At 45.4% G+C, this 16,446-nt stretch overlaps 1 protein-coding gene across 1 annotated transcript in view; it reads left to right on the top strand.

Moving 5' to 3' along the window:
- Window positions 1–16,446, top strand: part of LOC114863168 (phosphatidylethanolamine-binding protein 4) — a 39,398-nt gene that overhangs the window by 11,023 nt on the left and 11,929 nt on the right. Inside the window, exon 4 of the mRNA XM_029164036.3 lies at window positions 5,493–5,591. Coding sequence (XP_029019869.1) covers window positions 5,493–5,591 — 99 coding nt within the window. The remainder of the gene's footprint in view (window positions 1–5,492; window positions 5,592–16,446) is intronic.

Genomic DNA, 16,446 nt, shown 5'->3' with positions numbered 1-16,446 from the left:
ATCGTTTGTCTGTTTGTCTCCTGAAAATTGGAAGTCGCTGCCAAAAGGAACGCGTGACGATCCAGGTAAAGTTTTACAGCTTGGTGTCGTGCTGGGGGGCCTGAGATTGCAAAGCGCAGCACACGCTTTATTATTTTCATTCCCCAAATTCCCCAAAGTGCCCTTAAAACGAAAACAGTTGATTTAGAGTTCCAAACCCCGGTGAAGTAATTAGAATGTGCTCACCATTAACTTTTATAATCTGCACTTGTTGGTAAAACAGCAGATCTGTGACTCCGAGTGTGTGACACGCTTGACGGACTAATTATGGATGCGAGTCCAGTGCTGTAATTTGCCCTGTTTGACTGCGTTGTGTTCTCGGCGGCCGAGCCGCACGGCGGAACTGTTCCCCTCCCGCCTCGTGGAGCGCGGGGCCGGAGCCGCGGCTCGCGTCCCGGCGCCGCGCCGCATATTACTTCAGAGTACCTTTTATTGGTAGTTGCTGTGTTTGAGCTTGTGCATTTGCAGAAATGCTTTCATGGCAGTGAGTAGGTGTATGTGTGTAAAGCCACCACTAGAAAGTGTTGAAAGCCTCAGCTAGCAAGATCGCATCCAGGGTGACTAATAAGCTTAACATGAGCGCGGCTGTGTTCGCAAGCATGGCGCGTTGAAAGAAGTCTTCAGTGTTGAGAGAAATGCAGAAATGGTTCCTTAGGCTGCTACTAATTCCCTCACCCCCCTCGAGCTCCAATCAGACTGTGAACCATCTTACTGTTAGCTATGGCTTCGCGGCGCATCCACGCTGCACTGCGAATGCACGAGGCTCTGCAAAGAGTTGAGGACAAACTGCTCGCAAACATTTCCAGAATTCATCGAGGAGCTGCTCACTTGTGGTGTCGGCGGCAGAGATAAATAGCTCGGGATGGGCGCGCGGGTCTGCGCTCGCCGTGCAGGGTCTGTAGGTTGGAAGCGAGCTTGCATTGTCTCCCACCGTCTGTCGTGTGCGAATGTGATGGAAACGCAGGGTTCGTACGCGCTTGTGCGTTCGAACTGAAAAAGTGCTAATGCGATTATGTAACGTGGTGTTGTTCATCCTCTGCTGCGATTCCTCTTGAACCGCTGCCTCCTCCGAGCTCGCCCGCTTTTCCGTGCGCTTGGACTAGCGGGAATCGAGTAGCTGCGTTGAATCCGGGCCTGGGATGTGTGTTTGTGTCCACATGTGACTTTTCTTTGACCATGTGGCTCCTCAAAGTGTGGATTTATAAGCCACTTCACACTCCACTCCTGTGTGGGAGGGAGGCTGAGTTAAAAATAGGCAGGTTTGGAGGTAGTGAGCAGCCTGCACTGTGTGAGGCGCTTAAGAACATACTGAGTATTGGCGTTCTCTTTGCATATCATTTATACGTGTCAATAATCAACCTCGAACCTCACGCCGCGTGCTGTGGTTGTCTTCGGCTCCTCTGAAGTCACTTCTTGTATGAATCTCAAACGGAACGGTTACTTTCAGCTTGCGTGAGAGAGGTGCTTGCATTGTTGTTTGCTAAACTCTGAAGATGTCAAGTTTATTTAAAAAAAGAAAAAAAATGTGTAGCTCATTGAGTGTATGAACAATTCTTAATGCATGAATTTGTCCTCACCCATGTTTCAGCATGTTTTGTCTAATAGATGCAATTTGTAATAAATAAACTCACATTTTGAGGACAAGTTCTGCATGGACACATGGAAGCACGCACCCTCAGTTTCATGTGAATAAGGGGGCTGGTGAGTTTGAACCTCACTTAGTTCCACAGATCCCGGATCAGCGATGGGCTCTTCAGGATTGGGTTTTAGAAAGTGAGGAACAATGAGGTTTCAAAGCTTCTGCAGAAGAAAGGTGGGGGAGTGTAAGGTTGGTGACCTCTGGGTGAGTGTCACAGCCCCCTTTCCATCTCCATCTCATCTTTACTTCCACGGCCCACCACCGTCTGGCCAGGATTCAATTACTGCTGCCTGGCTGACCTCTGACCTCCCTGCAACCAAGATGAACCTCATTGTCTGACCTTTACAGTGGTGCCACTGGTAACCTTCCCCATCTCTCCCCTCATTTATTTCCTTGTTACTTTGTTCTAAGTATGAAGTTCTTTGAAGTAAATATACAGTGTGTTCCATTTAAACTCTTTGATACCGTTTGGCAGCAAAAGCAAAATTTAATTTGAGACAAAAATTTCTCCGCTTTTCATCTAACAAATTCACCTCCACTGCCATGTTTCAGATTTATTCTTTTTGTGTATGTACAGTACAGATCAATTTTTCAGCCTTGCATTAAGCTGCGGCCGTTGCTCGTTAAGCCGCCAGAGTCTCTTAATCACAACACAGATACCTGTTAATTACCAAATGAGTTCGAGTGTTTTTGCTACTTAAACAGGGATTTGGGATCGATGCGTTGCGTTGCTCGGGGTCAGGCGGTGAGCGCGGCTGATCATTTAATGAAACCTGGTGGTGGGTTCTGTGTGCAGAGGCAGACAAAGATGAGGAGCGGGGAGGATAAAGAACAGGGTATATTAATAGGCAGCCGCACAAATGACATTGTTTAGTAGTGGGTCAGGGATAAAGTATGAACTTGTAAACTCACAGAGGGGCTGCCCCCCCCTCCCCATTCTCACTAACTCACTCCAGCCCTTGGTGGTGTCATCAGTTAGCAGAGCCGGGCTCAACTGCCCAGGCAGCTCTACGAGAGCAGTGATTAGACATCTCTCTGATTCTCATCCCAGCAGGGTTCACTCAAAGGTAAGCCAGTAGTTTGCATCCTCAGAGACGCTGGTCTTCCTCTGCCTTTGTTCTCCACCGTCTTCTGCTCTGCAAATACGCGGTCTCTGTTCTTTGCTATTGGCGTGGAGTGGGAGTTTCACGTCGTGCCTTGAAAATACAATGTAAAAATGGAGCTCTATACCTGCTGTAACATCTAAGCACACAGAGGGAGCACACAGAGGGATGTATTATGTGCATACTCCCCTCAAGCGCTTTAGGTGTCGCTGAACGCCGCGCCTCACCCTTCCCTGCATGCCGCCCAGCAGTGGCCGTGACAGAGACGCATCGTCGGCGGCGGGGCCCATTCCAGCCACCCGGCGTCTGAGGTGTGGTCCCCGAGGGCCGCTTTGCTGTGATCACAGCAGGCAGTGGGAGGTTAATCCCAGGAGAATGCCAGCTAAGCCCCCCCCCCACCTCCAGCCTGTGCATAGGAGCCTCATGACCTGCGTAATGGCCCAGTGGAGCTCAGTGATCTGAGGCAGACACCTACTGAGGTTCACTTGTCAGTGCACAGTCGCAAGTGGACAAAAGACATTAGACTGGAACATTAAAATGCATGTAATTCAAAATGTGTCCGCGATAGGTTTGGTTATCTGCACAGTCGAAGCGCGTCTACTTTTGTAATCATCATCATCAAGGCTCAAATGTTAACTTCCTTATTAGTTTTGGTGATTATTACTAATAAGGCACACGCTCAGCATGTTACAGGTCCAGCTATCTTTTATTAAAACATGTTTTGATATACATTTACTTTGTTGGAACCCCGATAAATCATTTCAGATGGCAGAATATGCATCTGTTTTTCCCTTGAGTCCTTCACACATATCTGTGTGTAATTAATGTGGATTTTGACAGATGGAGGAAAAAAAATGTCCTTGTAAGAGAGAAGGGTACATGCCACAATGTGTGAAGTGCAAGCATGGAGGGAGCTTCTTGTATTATTTTGCTGCCCGTGCCAGCTGGACCAGCCAGACTCTTACAGGTAGAAATTCAAACAGCAAATATGCGCCGAAATCCTTGGGTTTCAGTGCCCACATTAAATTGCTGTTGTTCTTCCAGTTGGTGAATGTGAGATGTTGAGAATGTTGTTCTAAATTTGTCTTTGGGGAAACGAAAACCTGTGTTGTGCGGCGTGTTTCCATCCATGGTAACTTTCATGAAATATCCAATAAAGAGCTATTTGTTTCAGTGATAATTGTGTCTGGAGGTCATTTTTAATTTAAATGCTTTAAACTGCCTTTGAGTCTGTGCGCGCGTGTGTGCGCGCTCTTGTTTGAAACCATGTTATTTCTGAATGCATCGGGGTCTGACTTAAATATTAGTGTAACTACATTATCACAGTGTCTTTGCCTGGTAGCAAACATGTACAAATGAGGATTACAACTCTTGAGAAGGCAACAGGTCATGGTTGGTAAGCTGCCCGGGGGGGGTCACTGATATAGAGTCACTTTTGACAGGCTGTGGAGGAGGCTCTATTGTTACTGGTGTGTCTGGATGTTACCTGCAGGCACTATCGCTGAGACTACAGTATTATCCTATTATTAGGCTTAGTTGTTTACGCTTATTACTGCTTGTCAGGTAGGCAGAGAATCCTTCTGAAAATGAGCAGCCGCAGAAAAATACATGACTACTTCTTTATCTCATTCAAGTACATCGGCTTAGGATAATTTTCTGAGGCCCTTAAGAATGTCTCGATAGGACACCGCAAACAGAAATTTCAGATTTGTGTTTACATGGGAGAATTAGATCCTATGAAATGTCTCGCTGCTCCACAGACAGTGTTTGGCAGTGAGCGTAAGAATCCAAGAAAGGCTGCATCTGTTTTATATGTATTAAAGCTGATATCATTATGCTCCTCACTTGAAAGTACATATACGCTAAGAGGACATTGTGGATTGAAACACCCTTGATTAATGTCTCTGTTTGTAGAGGAAGTGAACAAAATAAAAAAAGCTCATCATATGGTCTGGCAGATTTTGGGCAGCAGACCAGGGATGACAAATGTGCTCTCGCAATAATTCAATCTGCTCTCATAATTCTCTAACTTTTAGGGACAGACAGAATGAAAATTTTCCGGCAATTAAGCCGCCAAGTCAACGTCCAATAACTGTGATCAAGTGTTAGTTAAGATGTTTTTTCTCTCACTCTATCTATTGACAGATTGGGGTGTATAAAGATACTGGGTAAGTGGCAGAAAGTTACTGTGAATATGTTAACGAGAGGAGTCGGCATCGGATCCAAAACGCTGCCACTTTATGTCACAGGAATAAATGAGGTTTGCTGAGCAGCGGGCAGAGTTGAGAGCGCTGTGGTCCGATCGGCTCGGTTGTGGTGCACGTGGTCGCACGTGCTGCCTTTTAATCACAGATTTACAGTATGTCCTCACATTTTAGCTAATAAAATGCAAAACCAGCCTTTTGTCGCCGAGGAGCTACGTTCAAGAGCTGAAATTGAACCACGCGTTTCGGTTGAAGGCGCTCAACAAAGGAACGTGAAGCTTGCGTTGGGATGCATTAAAACAAAGTGCTGTTAGCTGCGGCGGTGGCTGTGGAGCCTTGGGCAGCGTGACGCACAAACAACACGCGGCTGCATTTAGAATGCGAAGGGGATCAGGTACCGCGGCGGCTGGAACTGCCTGTGGGCCAATAACTGTGTGTTATGTGCTGCTGTAGTAAAAGCTGGGCTGCGTTGAAAGCAGTATTACAAGAGTCTCCTTGTTTTTGCAGGGAAACGTCTATGTTGTGGTGATGGTTGATCCTGACGCTCCCAGACGCACCAGACCGACATCTGCTTCGTGGAGGCACTGGCTCGTTGTGGACGTGCAGGTAAAACGGCCTCGTGTGGTTTGGAAGTGGTGACACAGACGGCGTTTGTTATTGGATTAGCAACTCATATGCTGCAAATTAAGTGGTGGCTTGATTTTATTTTTTTTTTTTTTCTGGAAATTGTGCATTTTCATAATCTCGGGGTGACGCTTGGCACATCTCGTGTTTACATCTGCACTGGGGCCGATTGCAAGTCTGAAAAATTATGAATGGTTTTTTTAAGCCGAACTTGGTGAAAAAGGCGATGCCAAGTTCGGGAAATGTTAATTTTTCATATCATGTATCTTGTGCAATAAATGCCCGTGACAAAAGTGTGGGAGTAAGTCTTTCTAAATGGCTGTGAAAGTTTGCAAGGCCCTGTCAGCAGCAATTTCCCTCTGCTGCAGAGAGCCTGGGACGTGTCAATGCAGGCGTGTGAGACTGAGATTGAGGCGAGCAGCATGCGAGGCGCACACTCTTTCTCCCATAGAGTTCCAGTCCCTCAGCTCCCCCTCCAGTGGAGAGATCTTGGCAGAGTGTCCTCCCTTCATCTGTTCCCCCAGGCAGAGCAGCTCCCCCAATGATCCACACTTCTCCATATTTTACACCCCCGAAATGGGCACGGCTCCGATCCCCTTATTTCTCTTCGTATTTCTCTCCTTTTCATCCGCTCGTTTGTGCGCTCTCGCATTCTTGCATCCGATCGCCAAAATGCGCGTTGAGTTGTTGATTGCCTCAAATATTTGGAGGTTTGCAGACATGATATAATCCCGCAGGAACCAGCAGATCAACCCAGTAGATTAAGACTAGTGGTCTGAAAAACAAGCACACAAAGACTGTGTGGCTCCGCTCCCTTTTAATTTCATAAGTCGTCAATGCCACATTGATTCTAGATCCAAATGTAATGTATCTGGGATGTATAATTCACTAAATCTCCACCTGATAGAAATTCAGAATTTTGCGATTCAGCTTAAGAGATTTATGCAGCTACCTTCCTGCCTTTAGGAAATGATGAATATTTAGCCCGTATCACTCACAGTATTTACATCAGTCATTTCAACTTGATGAATTTTAATCAAGCGTCCCCCTTTGCTTCTTACTTTGAAGTGCATCTGTTCACCTGACCAGCTGTGGATCAACAAACGTCACACAGGCCACGCCGTCTCTAGCTGTCGCTCGTGTGGGTGTCAACCTGCGCTGTCCGTGCAGAGACCGGCCGCAGTGGCTCTCACTGTGACTGGTGGTTGGTCACTAGTTTTAAATGAGCCTTTGAGTCACGCCAGCTCATAGCAGGAGGGGTTTAATTGACCGGGGCGGCAAAGGGGCGTCACAAAGAGGCAAAGTAGCTCCTTCTGAAGCCGGGGTCTTCACAAATGTCAATCAGCTGCAGTGAGACCAAGGCAGCCTAGGCCTAGTTAGCTCCTATTTAGTGTAATGGTAACACAACACTAATAAACATGTGCTGAGGATCTGAGAGGAGTGTTTATTGGCACGTAATATCCAGTGCTTTACATTGATCCATTATCACAGTGTAGAGCTTTGACTTGTAGCGTTTGGGACAGAAAACTGAACATTGTGTTTTATTTTTTTACTGTGTGTGTGTGCGTGTGTGTGTGTGTGTGTAAAGGCTGAGGGCAGTAACTGCTACGTACTGTAAGAGTCCACTGTACAGTATATTATACAGTACTTTCATTTTTACAGTTTCTTTTATTGATACGTTTTTGAAGATTTTTGTGTTTGGTTGTTCTAATCACCAAAATGTAGATTAGAGGGAATATGACCAGAATTCACCAGCAGCCTGGGTTTGACACTCTTGCTTTGACGACTCTGGTCGTAGCTGTGTTTCTTGAAATTACACGTTAAAAGAAATGTCAACAAGTCAGACCGTGTGTTTTACCGCTGCTCTGGTATTTTTGGGGTTGGTATTTTCTCGTGTGCATGATGCAGTGAACTGCAGAACGACTGTAGATACTGTATGTTTGCGTGTTTGCAGCCAGCGCATCCATGCAAGACACACAATAAAGCACCCAAATAAGCATGTGAGGTTGTATTTCATTGTTTAAGTCAGGTGTCACGTCTTTGTTTAAATAAACTGCATCACTTATCACATCATTACTAACTGCCAAGAACAGTGTACTCCAGGAATGAAGTGTAAACTGTGGCTGCTTGTCTCGTTTTTCCCTCGCCAGCTGTCCAGTTTCTTTTAGAACTCGCATTATTAGATGCTGTATATGCATTTTCATCGCAACTGCCCATTTTTGGTGACCCCGCCAGCTACAGAAACAGTAATTTAGAATCTCCTGCAACACACTCTGTGTTTTACATCAATTATGGACAATTACCAAAATAACCATCAACAGATTGTTGTCTCGCTCTCGAAGTCGGATTCCAGATTGCGAGCCGCTCCCTCCCTCTCGCCGCTCTCCCAGAGTCTAAATCAATGCAGATGTTCCGGTATGGTCTCGCAGCGATAATTACTGTAACAAGCAAATCATTAGTATCTGAATAGAGGCAGCTTATATAAATACTGCGCTGGGTGTTACTTTTACTTGTTAATACTTATTTCCTCATTATAGTTTTTCCGGTTTTAGAGTCGACATGATGCAATATGAACTTGCAGAACAGTGCTACAGTTAATACTCCTTCCTGCGCTGAGAAAAGCCAAGGTGTTCATTATTGCTGTAAAATCCCATTTAAGCAGATGCATACGTGTAGCCTTGGGTTTTTATGCACTTTCTCCAAACTTTTTTTAGCACATGAAGTTTCTCTCCTGATCTTAGTTCTCTGACATACTTGGGTTTTTCTAAAAACATTTTAATAATTAGTGATGTGTGTGTGTGATGACATGATTGTTGCGGTTAAACAATGAATTAATTGTTATTGAAGAAGGTTTTCTCAGATTTCAAATGTGGGTTTTTCACTTTCATAATTTCAATAAGGTCTCCAGATTGGAAACCATCATATGTTTGTCATCCTCCTCTCAATGGCTAATTGAAGGCCAGTTGGACGGCACACTGTGTACTGTGCTCATCATCGTCGTGCATGTGGGAAATGCATGCTTTAACATCCATCTCTGTTGTAGCAGCTCCCAAAGGGGGACAGAGCCTGTGTTCTGCTGCTGGTCAGGCAAATATCAGACCAGCTGGCTTTGTGTTTGTGAATTCTGTGGCCTGCGGAGATCGTCTGCTCCACACCTCAAGATGTCCTTTATCTGCAAACTATTAGGCGTGTAACTCCTCACAGAGTCCTCACAGTCAGCGTTTAGCTTTTAAAGGGAGAAAGCTGGTGTTGCTTTGTCTCTTTGTTATTATCAGCCACTGACCTAAACAGACCAAAACCAAAGAAACGTGTTGGGCTTTGCAAACAAGTGTTGTTTGTGCGGCTTTTATTAGAAAGACGAGGCAATCTGAAACAGCCAGTGTGCTTAGATGGCTCTGTTACCTTTTCAGAATTTGGGACGACGGCAGTTGTGCAGACGTATAAGCTACGGTTGTGTGACTCAACTGTACGTGGCTGTATTTGTTTAGGAATTACTTTCAGTTTGTGTCCTTTGCTAATGTGAGTAATTAGAAAGCAGGAGTGACGCGTGGCTTGTTGTTCATAAAGCGCAGCCGGCTCGTTCCTTCGGTTCAGCACGACCCACCCGCTCGTGAGAAACATCTCTGCATAGAAAGTGAGCGGACCAAGGTAAAAGTCTTGTTAAGTTACAGTTGAAGTCTCAGTTGAAGATCATTAGTGTCTAAGCAGCTGCAAATGAGTTGAAATGACATTTATTTTAACCTTCGTAATAGCCTTAGAGTTTGTTTTAGCAAAATACCCATCCAATATAGCAAATAAACATACATAATTGCATTGTTCTTTATACTGTAATTATCCCCTCTGTGGCATGTTGTGATTTGAGCGTTTATTTTTGACAGACAGCTGCCCCCATATGGAAGCCAAAAACAGTTTCCCAAAGGCCAGGCGAACCATAGCTAGCTTCATTGCGAGAACAAAGAACCATTGGTATTATTCATAATTAAACTCTTATTGTGTACTCCGCAGAATATTTCCATTCTTCTGCCTCTCTCCTGCTCGCGCTCGTCTCCCCTCTCGGTACTTTGCACCTCGTGCTGGGAACATCTGTCTGGCGTCAGAGTGGAGCCTGGCTGTGCAGATTGGAGCAGGTAGAGGAGCACATTGTAGCCCGGCTAATGATGAGAGTGTCTGCCCTCTCTCTTGGAGGAGACGCAAGCTGCTGCTTCACGCTCGCTCACTCCACTCATACGCCCAGGGAAACAGATTTCCAAACATATGCAGTATGTTTTTAATCCAGTTGAGCACTTCATTTCCCAGCAAACACAAATAACCTTACGGGACATCCATATCTTATGACAAGGGGGTGGGCGCAAAGGAATTGAACAATTTTCCTTTTTAATGTGATTTTTTTTTTCCCTTCCCCTCCAAAGTTGCTAAACATGCTCATAACCCAGGTTAACAGCCTGCTTGTTTATGGTTTCACAAACTTTTGCATAGAAGTGCCTCCTGGCTTCGAGTCATACGAAGCAACTTTATCCAATCTAAACTCCACACCTGTTGTCGTCCTTTGTTTAGGCTTAAACTGACAGCGTAAACACATGTTCTTTGTGTGAAGTGAGTGGAAGATTTGAACAGATTGTTGTCAATAATACATATGTGAGAAGTAAGTAAACTAAGCACCTGGTTGTGTGATTAAGAGTTACAGCGGAAGTTAAAGAAATAGTTAGATGATGGGGAGAGACTGTTTAAATGAGCCCCGTGTTCCTATACAGCGTGGAGTCATTCTGATGCTTTTCTATTCTAGCTTTAATTAGCGTGACCCCGACAAAGATGATTTGCAGGTCAGTCATCTGCCTTTTTGTTAAGGACCATAAAGCCTCCCTCGACACGAGTCAACAATAGCCCCTAACATGGAGGCCCAGCTGTGCTCGTCCCGCTGTCAGCTGCAGCCAGAAAAATAGCAGAGGTGGTGGGACGCGGAGTTCATCTCGAGGAAGTCGATCCCTCGCTCAGCGGCACCGGGCGGCCTTTCGCGGCCTCTCCGCCGGATCGAGAAGCCCCCACCCCGCGCGCGTCCCGTGTACAAAAACGGCCGATCGATCTCCTCGCACTCGCAGCTTATTAACAAACCGGTTCTTCTTCAGTGTGGGCTGCTGCTCTCACTGTTCTCCGCCACCTAAAGGGAAAATTACATAAGAATCCTCCGCTCAATTGTCGGCTCCATCCCCCGTCCACATACAACAAACACACACGCGCACACACACGCATGCATGCATATATATATATATATATATATATATATATATATATATATATATATACACACAACCTACCAAGCCTCTCGCCATCTCTATAACAACTGACCTCCCAGCCGCGGTTGCCGTGGTGAGATGATTGAGGAGGTTTCACTGTACGAGGAACGTGAGGAGCTGCGCTTCCTCTTCGTCGTGAGCGCTGTTAGGCCAGCGAGGGAATAATCATACTCATCCATAAATTACAGTTCTCACATGTCGCCAAATAGCTGAAAATGTTGGTATATTTGTATAAGGTTTGAGTGAGGAGGCCTGTTGTGCGTCAGCATGGCATGTATGTCCTGGATGTATGACGATCACGCGCTAAGAAAACAGGGACAACCTGGAAAGCCCTGCTTGATCCAGTCTGTCACATTACAGCCAAGCGGGGGGAAAAGAGAAGATGTTGGCCGTTGTCCATACAAGCGCAGTTTAAAAACCAGGAGCTGTGCACACATAAAGGCGCTTCTTTTAATATGTGCCCCCTTTCTTCACACCCACGACCATTGTGTATGAAATCCTGTTTTTTCCTGAAAAGATTTTTAGTCGCAGCCGCAGACAATGTTCCCCCACACAAGCTGTCGTCTTTGTCATGCCCCCCTCCCCTCCCCCCCTTCCCCTCCACTTCAGTCAGTAAAGCAGGATCTCTGGCAGCCGGCCCCACGTGTGAATATCGTGTGTTTCAGGGTGCAGGTGGGGGGGGCTCGCTGGGGTCTGCCTACCTGTCCCCCTGTAAACCGGCCCCTTATGACGGGGAGGCGCAGACGTGGAAACCAGAACGAGAGAGAGAGAGGGGCGGGCGAATAAACAAATGTCAGGGTTAGTGGGGGGTTGCCGGGGCCGCGGCTGTCCCCTTGGTGGTGTCTCCTGATGGGGTGTGTTGAAGGGGAGTGAGGCATGCTGATAAAAACAACTCACTAACAATTATGCTCACCTAAAATAGCCCCTACTTAAGTATATAGCATGCTTTCCAGTTAATTGTACACAAAAACAAAAGGATCACAAAAGACCTCCTGCAGCCAATATATTTTCTTGTATTTTGGCATGATAATTAAGTGTGACAGCTATGAATGCAAAGTTGGCAGATATTATAGAGGCCTGTCTAACGCCACGTACCGATCGGGATTGTTTGTATTCCAAAAGTTATACTAAACTTTAAAATTAGAGAATAGCGGTATAGTGGAGGCGACTATATCATGGAATGGATGCTTAATTACAAATGGGAGGGCGGCTTCGCTTGTGCACAATAAAGCAAACAGCCGCATATATAACATCATACATCGCCAGCCTCGGCGATGGAGCTTTGACAATTGTCTGTCAGTGCCGATAGAAATCGTAGAACAGACTCTGGCTTGGTTTTAATGAATATTGTGCCTATTTTTTGCAAATACTCCGAGTGCTCGACAATCGCAAACACTGTACGAGGGATGAGGCCATTCTTCGCAGATTACAGCATGTATCTGTTCCGAACCCGAGCAGCTGACTGCGTTGGATTTAATGACAGCCATCCTAATATTCTCAGGAGATAATAATGGCAAGCGAAAAGCCACCATCAGGACGGCACGTTCAGCGGGAGCCAATATTTTTAGACGTGCTCCACGTGAATAATTTGAGGGAGATTGCTGCGTTTCCTCTGAATTGTTCTCTGGATTTGTTCAACTTGTTCTTATTGATATGCTGTAGGACTAACAACCATGAAATCTGCTAAGACCTCTGATCTGTACTATTGACCATTATCATAGCCAAGAGGTATTTTACAATGTGGTATTTTTATGCTACACTTGGTGAGAAACCTGTTTACATTCCAGGGTGCTGTATAGTTCACTTCCATCCGCGCCTCAGTCGGATTCCAAAGCACTGTATAGATTTCTTTCAGCTGATGAAATTAAAAAGACAGCAGTGTGTGTGTGGTGTGCCTTCCAGCAACGCGATTTGCCTGCGAGTTCACGATACGGGTTGAGAGGGGAGTTCCTCTGGGGGGGATTAAATAGCTCCCTCTCTTCCTTCCCTCCTCCCCTGCCCTCCATACTTGCAGAACACAAACAGCTTGCAGGGCTATACAGTACTTGTACGGCATGTTTGCCACAGTGCCGCTCACAGGTAACAATAAGCCAAGGTCAAAGGTTAAGAGGGATTGTGGAGCTCGGGTTCGTGTGTGTGTGTGTGTGTGTGTGTGTGTGTGTGTGTGTGTGTGTGTGTGTGTGTGTGTGCGTGCGTGTGTGTGCGTGTGTGTGTGTGTGCGTGCCTCGTCTCACACAGGAGCAGGGAAAAGAGTGCCCATAGTATCGCTGGGAGTGCGAGACAGAGACAGTGAGTTGGCTCAGCAGAAAGGGTGAAGGCAGAAACACACAAAAAAACAGGACCCTGGCCGGTTCTCACAGGTCTGAGAGGTTAGGACAACCTCAGCTCCTGCAGGAGCTTCATGCCAGATAGACACATGTACCAAATGAAAGCAGTTTAATCAGGAAGCGAGATGTTTATTACTGCACCTGCCAGCAATTCAGAAAAAAGACGACCTGTCAAATGTCAAAACTGTTTCTGTGGTTCACACCTTTCTACAAACAATCAACACTGGTTTGTTTTAACCCCCAACAACCCTTTTCAGAGAGTGAATGCTAGAAGTCAGTGGTAAAAGGAGGTTCAAATAGCACAATGTAAGAACAAGCGATTACTAAACATTCAAACCTATACAGTATGAAAACAAGGTCCATCACTGATTGGAACCATTCCAATGTTAAACTGACAGTATATCAATGCTGTTGTCAGGTTGGAGCTGATTTGAACACCTTTAAATACATTTTGGCACTTTTGCATATTAGTTGATTATTTTTAAATAAGCAATATGCTTTGATTTGTATAATAATATATAATATAGGTATAGAAGTCCATTAAATGAAAAGCTGGCTTCAGAAAATAGGGTAATTTTTTGCTTTTTTTTATTTTTGAGGCTTCTCTGGTCAATGCAGATGCCTCCTTAATTAGTGAACTACATGAAAAGCTGTGTTACGCTGCATATTAAACAGCAGCCGATGATGGTGGATGTCACACTGTAAGATTCTGGCCCTAGTCAGATGCTGGATTGCTTCACATCGTGCATAGTGGGCCCCGTGTCTGCAACCTCTGTCCTGATGGGATGCATCACAGCCACCTTTTAGATTAGACAGACTGACTAATTCAGGTTAGCGCCAACACGGTTAAACGTGTTTCCCTCCAGCTGGCTGTGGATTCTACCCTCGGTGCCCTCTTGAAATGAAAGCCAGACCAGCGGTGCATAAAATGGAAGGTGGAAATATGTAGATTTTAAAATACAGCTTTTTAAAACCCCTCACTCCTAAAAATATATTCAGAATAAAGGCCGTTGTTTCATAACATGAATTAGATTACTGTACATTTTGCACAGTATATGTTCCCCAAAAGTAGGAATTAATAATGAAGATGCTTTTTGGCCTGAAATTGCTATTCAAATAATTATGTACTTAGTTTCTTCCAACAAATGCATTCCACATTATTGTTTGCCTCATAGCAAAGCACCCAAAAGACTAAAACCTTTCATTCCAGCAAAGGCCGCTATTGGTCACCGTCAATAAAAGCATAAAAGCATTTATTTCCCACGTTTGTCAAATTAACAGCATACTCCATCTCCCATAGGACTTGTAAGGTTCATTAACCTTTCTGTGAAGTGGGACAGGTTTCCAGCAGTTACCATAACCTCTGTCTCGCTCCTGCCTCAATTATAATAGAAGAATTAAACATCCAGCGATTCAAAACAGTAATGCTGCCTCTTAAATCCCTTTGTACCAGCTCCCGGGTTGTTAATGACTAAAGACACTGAATGAACTGTTGAGTTATCAACAGATAGAACTGGACAGAGGCAAATCAAATGGCTACTCTTAACAGCGGGGACTGTACATCTACATGGTTGTCTTTGCTTTATTGTAGACCATTGTTAAGCTGTGTTTTTAAAGGTGGGTTCGTCTTTTATGAAACATTGACAAAGATTAGAAACCTTTACATTGGGAAAACATCTGTCTGGCTGTGTATTATCTTATTAATCGTAAACTGAATAATGTTTTACTAAAATGTTCTAGCTCAACTCCGTCCGCTTCCAAAGTCAAAAGAACACCCCGACCTTGAACTAATTAAGCGATCAATTACACGGCTGTTGATCTCTCCTAATTTCCTACTAAGTAGATTAATTCTGTGGACAAAGAATTCCTTCTCGTGTCCACCTACCTATCTTCTTCCTCTCACTCATTTTCCTCCTCCTCCTCCTCCTCACTTAGGCCCACAAGGTTCTGATACTCATTTACTTTGTGTCACTTCTCTCTTCCCACCCCCTTATGTTCCCTCCGTTCCGTCGATACGTCCCTCCGAATCCGGCTCGTCGAGGCATCTGTGGACAAGCGGCTCTGATAACATCTGTCCGCTCTCCGTCTCCACGCATTTGCACTCTCGCAGCCAGAAACCGCTGTAGCCATGGAGCCGCGAGGCCTCGTGCCTGTGTGCCTGTGTGTGTGTGTGTGTCTTCTGATGCTACTTGTAGGCGAGTCGAGGCTGGGATTCACCACTGCCACCCCCATCAGTGGGAAGCCCTATATAGGGACATGTCAGCGCCTTGTTTGCTTGTTGTGCTGATGAAGCAGGGGGTGGGCCGAGTGGGCAGCCTTGTTCAGGTTCCAGGATTCCCTTCAAATGAGTCAGCCAGCCCCCACTCAAACTGACTGTTACCTTGGGAACTCAGGCTTGGGCTTCCCTCACCAGCATTAAAGTACAGACTCATCAGCACACACGCACAGTTGCTGTACTATGAGATGCATGGAATTAGCTTATTAAAACACTCTTACTCTGGCCGGATCGTTGCCCCGTTAGGCCCAATCTGCTCCACAGACACGAGATGACCAAGCCGACACAGCAGCGTTGTTAAGGCGGATTTGTGATGTATGTAAATTAGAGTGAATACATGCATGAAATAAGGAGCTGCGTGGCTGGTTCCTTAAGTCGGCCATTCGAGTAATTCCTTTGCTTTCCTCCTAATGAGCAGAACCAAAGGAGTGTGTAGGTCTGGTGCGTCAGTGGCAGGTGACGTCGACGGCGATGGCTGGAGTTCACTTAATAACTGGACTGTTTACGTTTCCAACTCAGTTCATTACCGGAGCCAAATGAGTTTCTTTACTGAAGCCATTAGTCCAGCAGGCTATTGTTAAGTAGGTTAATTTGTTGATGCACTGAAGCAGATCGAGGGTGACTCCCACACTGGCTTTCACCCTGTCCTGCAGAGGCCTGTCCACCCCCCTCAGCTGATCCCCATTAGCTTCCCCTGCCAAGTAGTGATCTCAGACTCACGCATATTATTAGGCTTTTCTACACACAGGCTGAGACAACACTACGATGCATAAGAGAAAGCGGATTATCATGCTGGTTATTGATTAACGGGTAATTATCATCTGTTATTAAAAGGAAACGTAGCCGCTGAAATGAGAAATAAGACTAGAAGTTGTAATTTAACCAGTACGGCGTTATTAATTTTGTGTTAACTAATTTAACACAATTATTTAGACTTTTTTTTC

Source organism: Betta splendens, chromosome 9 (genome assembly GCF_900634795.4).
Source record: "Betta splendens chromosome 9, fBetSpl5.4, whole genome shotgun sequence".
Lineage (NCBI taxonomy): Eukaryota > Metazoa > Chordata > Actinopteri > Anabantiformes > Osphronemidae > Betta > Betta splendens.
This window is presented reverse-complemented; position numbering and strand designations above follow the sequence as displayed.